Raw genomic sequence first — 15,586 nt, 5'->3', positions numbered from 1 at the left:
TCTTGATGAAATGTGGAATTTTGTTTCAAACATCATTGCTCTGTGAATCGCACGTCGCATGTTTTGTTAGCTGATCCCGTGGACATTTGACAGTTCAGTCTCACGTCCTGCAATTGGAGATGGTCTTCTGCTCCTGCAACCGCTGGTGTGCATTTCCCTGACGGTGGCAGTGGGAGCAGAAGGGCTGTTTGTGGAAGGAGCATGGGTGGGGTTGGAGGGTGGGAGCCTGGGAAGGGGTGCTGGGTTCTGACTGTGGGGAGCAGCCCGGGCCAGACCCACCTGGAATCCAGAAGATGACAGAGGGTTTTTGGTTCCAGAACAACGTGTGTGTGCCCTTCCAGGACTGCCCCTGTGCTCATGGGGGACGCCTTTATCCCCCGGGCAGTGTGGTGCTTCGTCTCTGTGAGAACTGGTGAGGACCCCTACCCCCCCTTGGCCATGATCTATGAGCACCTCGCTGTCCCCCCTCAGCGCCAGGGGATGCTGGCCTCCAGGGGGCCGTGGAGCTGCCCCTTGCCCCTCAGGCACAGCTGTCCAGCTCCCTCGGGCCCTTGCCCACGCCCTTCCTGCCCATCCTTTCTCTTCCCACCCGTCTTGGTCCGTTGGGTGCCACAGCAGACCCAGGGCATGTCCTCTCACGCTTCAGGAGGCTAGAAATCCAAGATCAGAGTGTCAGCGGGGTGGTTCCTGCTGAGGGCTGTGGGGGCAGAATCTGCTCCAGGCCCTTCTCTTCTGTGGTTGCTGGCGATCCTTGGTGTCCCCTGGCTTGTGGCTGCAACCCTGCACGCCGCCTTCACGGGGCCGCCTTCTCCCTGTGGCCCCCTCTTCTCTTCGTCCCCCTCTGTGCATGTCTGGGCTGAATCCAGATGTCCCCTTTGTAGAAGGACACCAGTCATGTTGGACCAGGGCCACCCTAGCGCCCTCACTGTAACTCGATCACCTCTGTAAAGACCTTGTCTCCAAGGTCACATTCTAAATCCTGGGTGTTCGGGCTTCAGCGGAGGAATTTGCGGGAACACGCTTCAGCCTACAACAGCACCCTGACCTTCTGCTGTTTTCTTCCAGCTCCTGTGTTTCTGGGCTTATCACCCACTGCACCTCCTGGCCTTGTGAGGAGGGTGAGAAGGGGGCCCCCACGCCCCGACGGTGCCCCCTGCGGGCTCCCTACCAGGAGAGGAAAGCTTGGGCGGAGTAGAGGGAAGGGAGGAGGGGCGCTCTACCCAGGCCAGTGCCTCCAGCCTGCGCTCACTCCATCCCCGCTCTGCTTTTCCCTCCTGTGTACCCCAGGTGAGCCCATATGGTCACCCTGGACCCCATGGAGCGAGTGCTCAGCCTCCTGTGGACCTGCCCGTCGCCACCGGCGCCGCTTCTGCTCTGGGCCCCCCACCGCGGACCCGCCTGTCCTGGCGCTGCCATCCCCACCAACCTTGCCTACTCCTCCTTGCCCAGGCCCCGACGCTGAGGAGGAGCCCTGCCTCCTGCCAGGGTGTGACCGTGAGTCCCCTGGTGCCCAGGATCATGCCCTCCATGCTCTGGGGATACGCGCTGCCTTGCACCGGCTGGCCCCCAGCCCTGGCCGACACCCCTCCCCCGACAACTGCTTCCTTGGCTGTCATCCCAGGAGCTGGGGGCTGGGGGCCTTGGGGGCCCTGGTCCAGCTGTAGCCGGAGCTGTGGGGGAGGCCTGCGAAGCCGGATGCGAGCCTGCGACCAGCCCCCACCCCAGGGCCTGGGGGATTACTGCGAGGGGCCTCGGGCCCAGGGAGAGGCCTGCCAGGCTCTGCCATGCCCAGGTACCGGCAGGAACGGGGGACAGGGGGCAAGGAGCACTCTGGAGAGACAGGCCGGAGTGGGCCACCCACATAGCTCTCAGCCCCTCCCACCCCCTTCCCCAGCGACCGACTGCACCGCCGTTGAGGGGGCCGAGTACAGCCCGTGTGGCCCTGCCTGTCCTCGCTCCTGTGACGACCTCGTGGTGAGTCTGGCTCCCTCAGAACGAATGCCCGCCTGCCTCTGGCCCCGAAGGTCACTTTACAGGAGGGCAGGGTACGGCTTTGGGTCATGACCTCTTCGGGCCTGGGCAGCCTTGCACTGGTGGGGAGGGATGGCGTTAGTGCCCACCAGGCTGGCTCCTCTTTGTTCCAGGGAGAGTCTCTGGAGTGAGCCTCACCCAGCAACCTTGCGTTCATTACATCAGGCCTTTCTGAATTTAAAGATTGTATTACAAACAGAACATAAACACCTAGGAAGGGGGAATTATCCCATTAGATCATCTTAAACACCACGAGCATTTCGGTGTGTGGACCCTGAGTCTGAGGGTACGTGTGCACGCGTGTACACGTCGGTGTGCTGGTGGCTGAGATCGCCGAACGCCTGGCCAGCACCATGGAGAGGGACAGAGGCATGCGCACACAGGGTCCCCGACCACGGAGCTTGCAGTGTGGCGGGGAGGCTGACCCGAATCAGGGATGCCCAAGCGCAGGCGTCTGAGAGGGGTCAGGGAGGTGCCGCACGCACAGGGTGAGCAGGAGGGAGGAAGGGCCGGTGCCTGGCTCCTGGCTTCCCCGGGGGACCCCAGCTCCTTCCCAAATGACCCCATGCCCCAAGCCAGCTTTCTGTTGCCCTGCTCCCTACGTTGTGGGGAGGTCTGGGAGATGCCTTGGTTCCCAGGCACTGACCAGGTCCCCCATGGAACCCTCCACAGGGTTCACATTTGGAGGACACTCCCCTCACCCCCCCAGGGCAGCCCTTCTCAGGCTCTCGTCCCCCCTCCCCACTCCTGCCCTGGGGAAGAGAGGAGACAGAAACGGTGTTTGGACATAATGACTATGAACGAGAGCTCAGCGCCTCCCGCCTCTGCACCCCTCCGCCTCCTCCTTCCCTTCATGTTTCCCCGTGGCTCTGCGCGACTCCCCAGAGCACCCCTCCCTGCCCCCTCGGCCCTGTCTTCTGCTGACCCAAGCCCTCCCTTGCTGCCCCCCCCAGCACTGCGTGTCTCGCTGCCAGCCCGGCTGCTACTGCCCTCCTGGCCAGGTGCTGAGCGCCGACGGGGCCTTCTGCGTGCCGCCCGGCCACTGTGGCTGCCTGGACCTGCTGAGCGGGGAGCGGCACCGGCCGGGGGCTCGGCTGCCCAGGCCCGACGGCTGCAACTACTGGTGAGGCGGGCGTGCGGGCGGCTGCAGGGGCCTGGGTGAGGGCGGGCTGCACCTGGGCTCTCCTGGGTCTTAGCGGATGCAGGTTAGACTCCCACGATCCCCAAGGAGATGCGGGTAGGCATGCTCACCCCTGTCTGATCGGTGGGGAAACTGAGGCAGCCAGCTCTGTGTGTCTGCCCTCTGGGAGACATGGCAGGCTGGGTGTGTGCTTGGAGGGGAAGGAGGGGTAACAGGCACCGTGTTCTTCCTCACTGTCTGGCCCCGGTCAGCAGCAGACTACCTCTGGTCCTTCCCCAGTAGGACACACCAGCCAGCGACAAGCAGAGAGCCGACAGGACACCTGAGGGGTCCCTGAATAGGACAGAGAGCAGCGTCTGGGTGCTCTGGAGAATGGCCAGGGGGCATCTGAGACCCTGAAGGGAAACAGGGGCATTGGGGTAAAGGGGAAGGGAAGAGGCAGCTTAGGAGGGGTGCACGTGGAGGGCAGGGGAGGGCTGAGCTGCCGCTCTCCTTCCTGTGCCTGCATGCCCTGCCTAGCACCTGCTCGGAGGGGAGGCTGAACTGCACAGACCTGCCTTGCCCAGGTATGTGTGTCCCAGATCAGAGGGAGGCAAGGAAAAGTGGCCAAGATCACCGAGAGGACTGGGACTGGGGAAGGGACGCCTGCGCCCCAGTGCCCTTCTATCGTCCCTTGCAGTGCCGGGTGGCTGGTGTCCGTGGTCAGAGTGGACAGCGTGCTCCCAGCCTTGCAGGGGTCAGACGAGGACCCGCTCCAGGGCCTGCACCTGCCCCGCTCCTCAGCACGGGGGGACCCCGTGCCCTGGTAAAGCAGGGGAGGCAGGGGCCCAGCATCAGAAGGAGACCTGCCCCAGCCCCCCCGACTGCCCAGGTGAGATGCCCCCACTAGTCTGCTCAAATCTCAATAGGCTGGGCACCTCCCAGGCCTCCTAGGGCAGGTGATTCTGTCTTCCTGGCACAGTGGATGGAGCCTGGAGCCCGTGGGGACTGTGGTCTCCCTGTGACCGGTGCCTGGGGCAGTCCCATCGGAGCCGGGAGTGTATCTGGCCCCCCACCCCCGAAGGAGGCAGGCCCTGCCCTGGGGGCTACAGGCAGAGTCGCCCCTGCCAAGACAATTCCACACAACGCACAGGTGAGGGCTTCTGCAGAGGTCTGGGAGGGTCCCTTAGAAGGCTAGGGAGACACGGCTTCTGACTTTTGACCCCAATATACATATGCATGTCACTTCCTTCGTGGGGCAGCCCTTAGATCACTCACCCTGTAATCCTGGGGCAAGGTGGAAGGCAAAGCAGGTGGAGGGCGTGGCAGGAGGGCTTGTCACCTGCATGCCGGGATCCTTCAGGCTGGGCTCCTGCTCAGCATTCACCCTCTCTGCTTCCGTCCCACCACAGCCTGTGGGGATGGCCAGGGTCTTCTCCCCTGTGGGTGGCCCTGTCCCCGCTCCTGCCAGGACCTGTTTCCGGGGAGTGTGTGCCAGCCAGGACTGACGGGCTGCCAGCCCAGCTGTGGGTGCCCCCCCGGCCAGCTGTCCCAGGATGGCCTTTGTGGGCCTCCTGCCCGCGGCCACTGTCACTACCAGGCTGGAGCCATGGGTCAGTGCTTCCCTTTGCCCTCTCCCAAGGACCCCCGAGCACTGCAATGCCCGCCCGCCTGGCCTCTGCCCATCTGCTGGCGGGACCCAGCCTGGAGTGGCAGGATGGAAACGGGCAACCTGTCCTCTCCGATGCTCCAGGCATCGTCTCCCGCGGATCCCACGGCATCCTGGGCCTGCCCCAGGTTGGGGCTTCCATCTCCCAGGCCCACGATCTGGGGCGCCATGGGGTGAAGGCTGAGAGGGAGGAAAGTAGAAGGCAGTGGGGTAGGAGGAGGGATTCAGGGTGGGGGGCACACTGAGCTATCTGGAGTCCCACCCCCACTCATGACTTCAGGGATTCCCGAGAACCAGAGCCGGTCAGCAGGGCCTGGGCTCAGCTCCTGGGAGAGCCTGGAACCCGGAGAGGTGATGACTGGGCCCTGTGACAACTGGTGAGCCCAGGGAAGCAGGGGGAGGGGAGTGGGCTGCAGAGCCGGGCAGTAGGGCCCTTGGGGGAGGTGGCCAGGGTCCTGTCTTCTGAAGCCCCCTTCCCTGTCCCCAGCACCTGTATGGAGGGCATCCTGCAGTGCCGGGAGGTGCCTGGCTGCCCTGGCCCTGGGGTGTGGGGTTCCTGGGGTCCCTGGGAAGACGGCAGTGTCTCATGCGGAGGAGGGGAGCAGCTCCGCTCCCGGAGATGTGCCCGGCCCCCCTGCCCTGGGCATGCCCGCCAGAGCCGCACCTGCCACGCCCAGGTCTGCAGAGGTGAGCCCCAGCCCAGGTTCCGGCCTTGACGCTCTCACTTAGGTGGGATTCCCACGTTGGCCTTTGACGCGGACTCAAAGGTGCCTTTGCCCTCTTCCATCCATCCCCGTGGGCTGCCCTCCCCCCAGGGCCAGTGGTGGGCAAGCAGAGGAGGAAGTAGCCAGATTCAGGGAGGGGAGCCTGTGGGAGGGTGTGACATTGGCCCTGAGGGGCACAACGCAGGGAGGATATCGTGGGCACAGCTGGGGAGCCATGGGAGGGCGGGCGCAGGGACGAGTGAGCAGGTGGCAGGGTGGGCGTCGAAGGAGCCACCGTGGGCAGCACAGGCCAGAGCCGGGCCCTGATGCAAGGGTTGCCCCAGAGGCAGGCTGCCCGGCTGGACGTCTGTACCAGGAGTGCCCGCCCGGCGAGGGGTGCCCCTTCTCCTGCGCCCACGTCACTCGGCAGGTGGGCCCCATGGGCACCTTCCAGCACCGCTTGTCCTGTGTCCAGGTCAGAACCCTCTCAGCCAGGAGCCCAAGCCCTCCCTCCCCTCCCCTGCCTTTCCTCCCTCTTGCCCGCAGCTGCTCAGCCCTGCAGACCCTGTCCTCTGGACAGCGCCCCGCTTCCTCACGTGACCCCAGGCAAGCGTTCGGCCTGCCAGGCTGTCTGAGGCCTTGGCTGCCCAGGGCAGTCAGGCAGAGGTGGAGCTCCCCGAGCGGGCAGCTGGGGTGATGTCCCCGGTTCCCTGGAACAGGGGCCTTGCCTGGGCTCCTGCTCGTCAGCAGCGGCTCCCTGGCTGCCAGCTCCCATGGCGGGGCTCCCGCGTGGAGCCGCCCGTGACTGGCGTGGGGCCAGGTGCCCCCCTGTCCCCAGAGCACTTTCCTGCCAGGCCCAGTGCTCCCCATGCCATTCAGGCCACGGCCGGGAATCGTGGGTCCTCACTGCCCCCTTTCCCTGCCGCACCCCGGTGGGGAAGCGTACCCTCACCTTTACTCTGCCCCAGACTCCTTGTCTCCCCCTCTGGGGTCCAGACAACAGGCAGGTGCCAACTGTGCTCTGCGGAGCTCTCCAGGTGCGTGGGGATTTCTGTCCCCGGCTTTAATCCTAAGCTCGAAGCCGGTGTCCGGTGGCTGCGCCCAGCCAGAGCCCAGAATGCCATGCCCAGAAGGGCCTGAGCAGCCACCTGCTTGACGTAGAGCTGATGACACTGCGTGAGCTGCAAGGAAGGAAAGGGACACACCGAGTCATGCAGACAGTTACCGGTAAAACTAGGGACCAGGTGTCTAATTCCTGGCTGAGGCTCTTTCTGCCTCCGTGTTCCCTCCAAGTCCCGCCCTGGAAGGGCCTCTGCTGACCCTGCCTGGGTCCTAGCTAAGTGCTGTATGCAGGAAAGCCACTGGCCATTTCGGGTCAAGTTCATAGGCCACTAGTCTCTCCCGTTCACAGCCCTGACTCAGGGAAACTGTCCCACTTGCTCCAGGGTATGCTCTTCTGGGGCCCAGAGCACCCCCCCGCCAGCCTCACATGCCTTCCTCCCCGCCTCCCTGGGCCACAGTGCAGAGAGCGGGCACCGGGCCTAGGCGATTGCACCTTCCCCTCTGCTCCCGCCCCGCCAGGAGTGCCCCTGTGTGCTCACCGCCTCGCTGCTGTGGGAGCTGGGAGCTGCCGGCGCTGACCCTGCGGCTCGCCCCCCCATTCTGGGAGAGGGCGGTCAGCCCCTTGGGCCTGGGGATGAGTTGGGCTCAGGCCAGAGCCTTCGTTCGTACAGGCTGCAGGAACTGGTGAGGGGATGGCGAGAGTGGGGGAGATTTGGAGCCAAGGGAGGGGGAGACACCGGCTGCCCTGCCCTTGCCTGGCCTGACTACCCTTGGCTCTGTCTCTTCACTCTTCGGGGTGGATACCCTTGCCCACCCCCCTTTCTCTCAGGGTCTGTCCTGCCCGCCCCTCACCCCCATGCCCTTTCCCCAGCTCCTGTGTGCGTGGGCAGCTGTCTTGCTCGGTGGGGGACTGCTCCAAGGCTGCCGATGGCTTCAGTCCCTGGGGGCCATGGGGCCCATGCTCCCGGTCTTGTGGTGGGCTGGGCACCCAAACCCCCAGCCGCCAGTGTGTGCGGCCCTCCCCAGCTCCAGGCAGCCAGGGCTGCGGTGGGCCCCGCCAGGACCTCAAGTACTGCCCCAGCCCAGACTGCCCAGGTGAGGGAAGCGGGAAGGGCGAGTCTGGCTGCGCTTGGGGCCTGGAGGGCCCGTGGGAGACCCAGCAGGAGGGAAGGGCTGAATCAGATAGTGGTGGGTTTAGAACTGGGCCACCAGCCTCAGGTTGGTCCTGGGGCACTGCAGACTCAGAAACATTCTGAGCAGGGCTTTTCTTTGGCGCAGGGGCTGGAGGGTCCACAGTGGAGCCCGTGACAAGCCTTCCAGGTAGCCCAGACTCCGTGGGTCCCAGCCCCAGACTGTGTCCCAGGTGGCCTCCCTTTGGGAAAACAAGCCCAGAGCCTCCTCCCTCCCCGCCCTGCTTCCTGGGAGGCCAGGAGCCCAGGGTTGACTCAACAGGAGATGCCTCTCCCTTCTATCCCCGCAGGCGGCTGGGGCCCATGGTCCCCATGGTCCCCATGCTCTCACACCTGCACAGACCCCACTCACCCTGCTTGGCGCAGCCGTACTCGCCTCTGCCTGGCAAACTGCACTGGGGGAGCCACGTCACAGGAGTGCCCTTCCAACTTGCCCTCCTGCACAGGTGTGCCTTCCAGTCTTGACCTCTGACCCTGACCCGTGTCTGAACCATGGCCATCCCCTCTAAGCCCAGCATCCTCCCTCCAGCAGCACATTCTGACCCCCAACCCATGTCCAACCTCCCAACCCGGACATCTAATACCCTTGAAGCAAATACCGAGTTCTCAGCCTGATACGGAATCATGAATCCGTGTGTGACTCTGGACCCGGGGTGCTCTGTGCCAGGCTGGGCAGCTGTTGGGGCCTCCAGGCCCTGCCCACACCGGCAAACCCTCACTTGTGTGTGTACTGAACACTCACCCAAATTCCCATCCAAATCCCTGAGCATCCCGGTGAGTCTGGGACCACGCACGGCTCCCTGAGACCTCGTTGCCAAAGCCTCGCAACAGCTGGTATCAGATCCGAAACAGGACCCCAGAGGTCTGGATAAGGACCTGGCCGGCCCGGCGGATGAGGAGCTCTGCACTTGGGCTGAGGCGGGGGAGTCAGGGCCGGCTCCAGCTCGCTTCGTTCCATCCTGTCCCGGCCCGCAGAGCTGCCCCTGTGCCCCAGCCCTGGCTGTGTGGCTGGGAACTGTTCCTGGACCTCCTGGGCCCCATGGGAACCTTGCTCCCGCTGCGGGGTGGGCCAGCAGCGCCATCTGCGGGCCTACCATCCCCCAGGGCCCAGTGGGCACTGGTGCCCCGATATCCTTACCACTTACCAGGAGAACCGCTTCTGCAACCTGCGGGCTTGCCCAGGTGAGGAGGGCTGCTGAGGACCAGCGCAGGCCCTTCCCTGGTCCCAGGGCCTCTGTGGCGCTTCCATCTTAGCGCAGGACCCTGCCCCAGGCTCCTGGTGCACGGTGGTGGTGGTGGGGTTATCTGCCTGAGCTAGGTCATCCCTCATGTGGCCCTTCTCTCTGCCACGCAGTGCCTGGAGGCTGGTCACGCTGGAGTCCCCAGTCCTGGTGTGACCGGAGCTGTGGGGGGGGGGGCGATCCCTGAGGAGTCGCAGCTGCTCAAGCCCCCCACCCAAGAACAGGGGTGCCCCCTGTGTTGGGGAGAGGCACCATGCTCGGCTCTGCAATCCCTTGCCCTGTGGTATGATGGTGGGGACATCGCATCCCTGGTGGCCTTTGCCCTCTGCACAGCTCTGCCCATCCCACCCCTAATTTAACTCCCACGACACCTTGTGACGGAGACACTCAGTAGCCAGCAGAGAAAACTGAGGCCCGCAGGGTCAGATGGCGGGATCTGGGTACTGCGCGTAGGGACTCGCTGTGGCCAGGGCTGAGCTGCCAGAATGCTTGCCCCTGCCTGCCCCCACCCTGCACCAGAACTCGTTCTTGAAGTTTTGCCCACCCTTCAGCTCCTGAAAGACCACCCAGCCCGGTCAAGATTTCCGGAGGATTTGAGGGTTACAATCAGGACTGCACCTGCTCCTGGGGTGTGGGTGGCCACTTCCAGACACGCCCCTCCCAGCTTCGGCTCCTTATTGGTCCTTACTGGTCCTTCTGAGCTCCCCGACCCCATGGACCTTGGTTACACTAGGGCTTTCCACCCTCGTAGCCCCTCCACATGAACACAAAGGAGTTGTGTAGGTGAGCATGTTCTTAGATGCACAAATTCAGTCCAGTTCAGCGACATTTTGTGGGTGCCAGGCTAGGTGCTGAGAACCCCCAGGTAGGTAAGAGGGACTCCCTGTCACGCAGAACGTCCCAATCCCAGGGGTCTCCCCAAGGCCCTATGTTTTCATGGGCACCAATGTGGCGAGAGGGATGGGAGTATAGCTTCATGGAGGTAAGAGCAGTTCCCGGGCAGGCAGGTGGAGGGTTTCTGAGCCCCTGTGCTCAGAGCCCTCTTGACTCAGGTCCTCCCCGTCTGCTCAGAGGAGGGCTGCCCAGCAGGCATGCAGGTGGTCAGCTGTGCCAACCGTTGCCCCCGCCGCTGCTCAGACCTCCAGGAGGGGATCGCGTGTCAGGACGGCCAGGCCTGCCAGCCGGGTTGCCGCTGCTCGGAGGGTAGGGGCGGCCCCGGGCCCGCAGCATGTCAGAGCGGCTCAGTGGGAAGGCCGGTGGGCCCCGGGTGCCGGCCCGGCTCTGGAGGGCTGCCTCCCCCGCAGGCTTCCTGGAGCAGGACGGCGGCTGTGTGCCGACTGGCACTGCGAGTGTACAGATGCCCAGGGCCAGAGCTGGGCCCCGGGCAGCCAGCACCAGGAGGCCTGCAGCACCTGCACCTGCCAGGCTGGGCGCCTCTCCTGCACGGCTCAGCCCTGCCCACCGCCTGCCCACTGCGCCTGGAGCCGCTGGTCAGCCTGGAGTCCCTGCAGCCGCTCGTGTGGGCCCGAGGGGCAGCAGAGCCGCTTCCGGTATGGGGCTGGGCCAGGCTAGCGTCACCTCCCCCAACGCCAATCTCCCACTGCCTGGACTCGGTCTTCCTCTCTGATCCAGAGCTCCTGGATCCTGCCCCCCCCCCGGGGCATACCCTCTGTGCCCTGGCCCAGCTCTTGGCCCGGTCATCCGTGCTTTCTTTAGCCGCCCCAGGTTTGCCCGTCAGGTGTCTCACCAGGAGGCCGAGGAGTGATGAAGGGCCCTGGGCTATCTCTCACCTTCTCTGCGCCGGGCCCCACCCAGGTCCTCCACATCGGGCTCGTGGGCCCCAGAGTGTCGGGAGGAGCAGTCCCAGAGCCAGCCCTGCCCTCAGCCCCCGTGCCCACCCCTGTGCCTGCACGGTGCTCGCCTCCACACCCTGGGGGACAGTTGGCTGCAGGGCGAGTGTCAGCGGTGGTAAGCCTGGGGCAGGGGCAGGGACGGGGTGGCACTGTCCTGCCGGAGGGCAGCGTCCCTGAGTCCGGGCTCCTCCCCTCAGCTCCCGCACCCCGGAGGGCATCATATGTGAAGACATCGAGCGTGCAGGTCTGGGCTTTCATCCCAATCCCACCTTCCCCCACCCTCCTAGCCTCAGGCCGGCTTGCTTGCTCTGTCTCGCATTTCCCTCCTAGCCCTATTCACCACTGCCAGCCCCTGTGCCATGAAGGTCCTGACCAGCCCTCGGGGCCTTTGCTCCCCCCCCCACCCCCCGGCCTCTCTAACCTCGCCTGTGCCCTCCCACAGTACCCAGGGCCTGGACCCCCCTGGTCTGAATGCCCTGTCTCCTGTGGAGGTGGAAGCCAGGTTTGCACCTGGGTCTGCATGGCCTCGGCCGCTGACCGCAGCGGGGCCCCCTGCCTGGGCCCTGGCACCCAGACCCAGCGCTGTGGATGGCAGCCTTGCCTGGGGCTGCTGGAGGCCTGCTCCTGGGGCCCGTGGGGGCCCTGTTCCCGCAGCTGTGGCCCAGGCCTGGCCTCCCGCTCTGGGTCCTGCCCGTGCCCACTGGCTGAAGTCGACCCCACCTGCAATGGCACCTTCCTCCACCTGGACACCCAGGCCTGCTACCCAGGGCCCTGCCTAGGTGAGTGTGCATGGGGCAGCGAAGCCCCCTCCCCTGATTTCCTGCCTCAGAAAAACTCAGCGAGTAACATGGTTTCCCAAACCCCAGATTTGTCCCCTCAAATGTGTATCTATCTCCCTGATATTGTGTCTAGTTTCTTTCCTCTTCTCACCATCTCTTTCTTTTGAGCTCTTTGGGATGCGCCCCTCGCCCCTGGGTGACAGAGAACACAGCGAATTAGGACTTGTCTAAATTCTTGGCTCCCTTTTGCCCTTTCGCTGTGCAGGGTGTTGGCTGTGCAGGGTGTTCTTGGGGAAGAGTGCAGGGGAGGGGAGGGAGGAGGGAGGCTGGAGGAGCCTGGCTGGCACCCCCCCACCTTGGTCCCTAGAGGAGTGCCTGTGGAGCAGCTGGAGCAGCTGGACGCGATGGTCCTGCCAGGTGCTGGTCCAGCAGCGCTACCGACACCAGGGACCAGCACCCACAGCGGGAGCGGCGCCGGGGGGCTCTCCCTGCTCGCGCCTGGACGGCCACTTCCGGCCCTGCCCCATCAGCAACTGCTCGGGTGAGGCCCCGGGAGCGAGAAGCCAGACGGCTGAGCCCCGGCAGGGCCTCCCAGCTCCTCTCCGAGCCGGCCTCCTTGCCCCCGGGCCCTCGGAGCTGGTGCCCTTGCCTGCACTGAGCCCTGCCCTCAGCAGCCCTGTTACACCCCTGCCTCGCCCTCAGCTACTCCCGCATCCCCACGGCTCTGCTCCTCTCCCCTCCCGGCTCCGCTGTGATCTCCCCGCTTTGGAGCTAAAGGCTTTGTCCACTTGTAGCAGCCCCCCGGGCACAGAAGGTCTTGCCCACCTCCAGTGGTAGCCACCCTCCTGTCCCCCATCCGCCAACCCCGGGAGCACCTGCCAGGCCCCTAGCTCCCCGAAGGCCCCATCCTCCACGCAGCTACCTGGCTCTCCGCGGCCCAACCATCATGACCCTTCCTAGAGGCACCCTTGGGGGCCGAGTGGGCGCTCGATGGGGCGACACTAGCCAGTCCTTAGGGCAGCCTGGGGGCAGGTTTGCACTCTTACAGGGCGACCCCAAGGGGCCTCGAGGGGATCGTGTCCTGTGTGCTCCGCGCTTGGGGTGGAGGGTGTCTCTGGGCGGCCCCCCACCAGCCTCTGTTCCCCTCACAGAAGACAGCTGCACACCTCCCTTTGAGTTCCGGGCCTGTGCCCCGCCCTGTGCCGGGCTCTGCACCACACACTTGAGCCATCGGCTCTGCTAGGACCTGCCGCCCTGCCAGCCTGGCTGCTACTGTCCAGAGGTGAGGGGTGGGCCTGGGGGAGGTGCCCCAGGAGAAGGGGGGCTCTGTCCACACTCCTACGCTGCCTCCCCTCCGTGATGCCTGGGTGACACCCCTCCGCCCAATGCCCCTGAAGAGCCCCTCACATTCTGCCTCGTGCCCACGTGCCCACCACTGGCTCACCCGCCGTGAGCAGACACAGTATGGCACCAGGGTACAGAGATGGCTGCCACACAGCCCTGTCCCCGTGTCCCCTCCCGCTCAGGGGCTGCTGGAGCAGGCGGGGGGCTGCATTCCCCCAGAGCAGTGTAGCTGCCTGCACCTCACAGGAGAAGGAGCCACAGTGACCCTGGCCCCCGGGGAACGCCTGCACCTGGGCTGCAAAGAGTGGTGCGTGATGGGGGCCGGGAGGCAGCATCAGAGGGCTGGGGTCAGGGGGTGGGGGGCGGGGAGGAGACCCCACAGGGAAATCCCCCAGGCCCCAGGCCCAACTCCAACCTCATCCTGCTCCAAATGAGCCCAGAGCTCAGGTTGCCCCTACAGCAGCCCCCCAGCCACCGCTCTGAGCTGAGTCTTGCCTCGGCAAACCTACCCCTCCCACCCCCTCCCACAGTGAATGCCAGCAAGGAGAACTGCAGTGCACCAGCCAGGGCTGTCAAGGTAACTCTGGACTTGAGAGACCAGCTGTCCCCATTTGCCCAAGACTGGGGGCGGGGGGCGGTTTCCCGAATCTGGAACTCTTAGGGCTAGGACTCGGACAGTCCCAGACAAACCAGGACAGTGGGTCACCCTACCCTGGCTCCCTGACACCTCCTACAGCCTTTCCCATTTCCAGCCCTTCCTGGTCATAACTGGGGCTCCTCCCTCCCCGTCCACTGGGATCCGTGGTCTGGGGGAGGGCCCCTGGGAAGGTACCCACTCGCCGCCCTTCCTAGGTCTTCTTCCTCTGAGTGGGTGGTCCGAGTGGTCACCCTGTGGGCCCTGCCTGCCCCTTGGCGTGCTGGCCCCTGCCTCCAGGACTGTGCTAGAGGAGCGCTGGTCTCAGCACCCAGCTGGCCGCTCCCCGACCTTGGCCCCCTGGCTGGCTTCGGAGCAGCACCGCCATCGCCTCTGTTTGGACCCTGAGACGAGGAGGCCGTGGGCTGGAGACCCAGACCTCTGCCCTGCCCCACTTAGCCAGCAGCGCCTCTGCCTGGACCGAGGGCCTGCCAAGGTAATGAGGAGGGGCAGAGACCAACAGGGCAGGAGGGAGCCTGAAATGAGAGTGGTGGGGGACCTGGCCAGGTAGGGCTGGGCCATGCTGTTTATTTCAGTAGCCAGGGGGTTAGCAGGCCTGCTAAGCCTCCTGCTTGCCCCCAGGGCCTGCTGGATTTCACGCTGGGTGGGCCTGCAGCAGGGAGCATCCATGCAGCCGCTGAAAAGAGGAGGAAGGGGGTCTGAGGGGCTCAGGGCATGTCAGAGTGTCTGCAGGGCTAGAGCCCGAGGCCTTGGGGTGGAAGCAAGAGGCAGAGGGGAGGTGGGCCCTGGGTACTGACTTCCATTTCATCTCCCAGACTTATGCCATGGAGTCCTTGGGGGCCCTGGAGCCCCTGCCAGGTGCCCTGCTGTGGAGGTTTCCAGCTACGCTGGAGAGAGGCAGCGGCCCCCCCTGGAGGGGGCTGCTGGGGGCCATGGGCTCAGACTGAGAGCTGCAATGTGGCGCCCTGCCCAGGTAACCCCCGTGGCGGCATCTGGGGGGAGGGGCCAGGGACTGTAACGTACAAGATAGCGCCTGAGCTGGATGTTGCCTCTGCTCCTAGAGGCACGCGGGGGAGGGGAGGGTGCTGTCCTGGGGGCCCAAGAGTTGGCCCCCAGCACAGACTCCTACCTTCTGGTCCTCAGGGGAGAGCTGCGAAGCCCGGGACACCGTGCCCACCCTTGACTGTGCCAACCGATGCCCCAGAAGCTGTGCCGACCTCTGGGACCGCGTGCAGTGTCTGCAGGGGCCATGCACCCAGGTGGCCAGGCCGTGCCTGCAGCCCAGCCTGGGAGCCCTAGGGCCTCTGAGCAGGGCAGCTTGCTTTGCTGCCTCCTGCTTCCAGAGAGCATGAGACCCGTGGGCGGGGGCGTGCTCCTGTACTGGATCATGGATGATAGGGCAGCAAAGTGGATCCTTGGGTCACTTTTGGCAACCGGGTAGGGCTCCTGCATAGAGCGAGCCTTAGCCAAGATGGGCTGTATCTGTGAAGATGCTCTCAGGCAGCCTCAAGGGTTCCTGGGGTGGGGCCCACACAGGGCGGGCTAGAGCGACCCCTTCCTGTGCTCCAGAGGTGGAAACAGTGTGGGGGCTGGGGGTGGGGGTGGGGGAGGGTGCTCCAGGGTCAGCCTGAGGCTTTGGACTTCAACTGGCGGCCAGGGGGATCCTCTGTGTGTGCCAGAGCGCTAAATCTTGCTTGTCCTCCCCACCCCCACCCCCCAGGCTGCCGCTGCCCCCCTGGCCAACTGATACAGGATGGACACTGCGTGCCCATCTCCTCCGGCTGCTGTGGCCTTCCCAGCCCCAATGCCTCATGGGTGGTGGCCCCAGCTGAGGTAGCACAGCTGGACTGCAAAAACTGGTATGGCTGCCCACTGGTGGCCAAGCGGGGGGCTCGGGAGCTTTGGGTGGGAGGCTTGGGACAGGTCAGGGTTATGGGC

General features: G+C 65.2%; 1 protein-coding gene across 1 annotated transcript in view; it reads left to right on the top strand.

Moving 5' to 3' along the window:
* LOC102743568 (SCO-spondin) overlaps positions 1–15,586 on the top strand; it is a 48,844-nt gene that overhangs the window by 28,381 nt on the left and 4,877 nt on the right. The window contains 36 exon segments of the mRNA XM_081800884.1: positions 318–412; positions 1,066–1,118; positions 1,288–1,494; positions 1,622–1,792; positions 1,895–1,974; positions 2,985–3,154; positions 3,692–3,738; positions 3,852–4,043; positions 4,134–4,304; positions 4,564–4,764; positions 5,101–5,197; positions 5,308–5,507; positions 5,869–5,999; positions 7,106–7,249; positions 7,251–7,270; positions 7,458–7,681; positions 7,865–7,906; positions 8,067–8,222; positions 8,752–8,958; positions 9,131–9,183; positions 9,186–9,300; positions 10,089–10,220; positions 10,322–10,354; positions 10,357–10,567; positions 10,833–10,985; positions 11,068–11,114; positions 11,313–11,328; positions 11,330–11,649; positions 12,017–12,190; positions 12,801–12,931; positions 13,176–13,300; positions 13,524–13,570; positions 13,846–14,109; positions 14,448–14,621; positions 14,792–14,900; positions 15,361–15,507. Coding sequence (XP_081657010.1) covers positions 318–412; positions 1,066–1,118; positions 1,288–1,494; positions 1,622–1,792; positions 1,895–1,974; positions 2,985–3,154; positions 3,692–3,738; positions 3,852–4,043; positions 4,134–4,304; positions 4,564–4,764; positions 5,101–5,197; positions 5,308–5,507; positions 5,869–5,999; positions 7,106–7,249; positions 7,251–7,270; positions 7,458–7,681; positions 7,865–7,906; positions 8,067–8,222; positions 8,752–8,958; positions 9,131–9,183; positions 9,186–9,300; positions 10,089–10,220; positions 10,322–10,354; positions 10,357–10,567; positions 10,833–10,985; positions 11,068–11,114; positions 11,313–11,328; positions 11,330–11,649; positions 12,017–12,190; positions 12,801–12,931; positions 13,176–13,300; positions 13,524–13,570; positions 13,846–14,109; positions 14,448–14,621; positions 14,792–14,900; positions 15,361–15,507 — 4,859 coding nt within the window.

Source organism: Leptonychotes weddellii, chromosome 12, assembly GCF_054177405.1.
Source record: "Leptonychotes weddellii isolate Sample4059 chromosome 12, ASM5417740v2, whole genome shotgun sequence".
Taxonomy (NCBI): Eukaryota; Metazoa; Chordata; class Mammalia; order Carnivora; family Phocidae; genus Leptonychotes; species Leptonychotes weddellii.
Note: the sequence above shows the minus strand (reverse complement) of the source record. Positions and strands in the feature narration are given on the sequence as shown.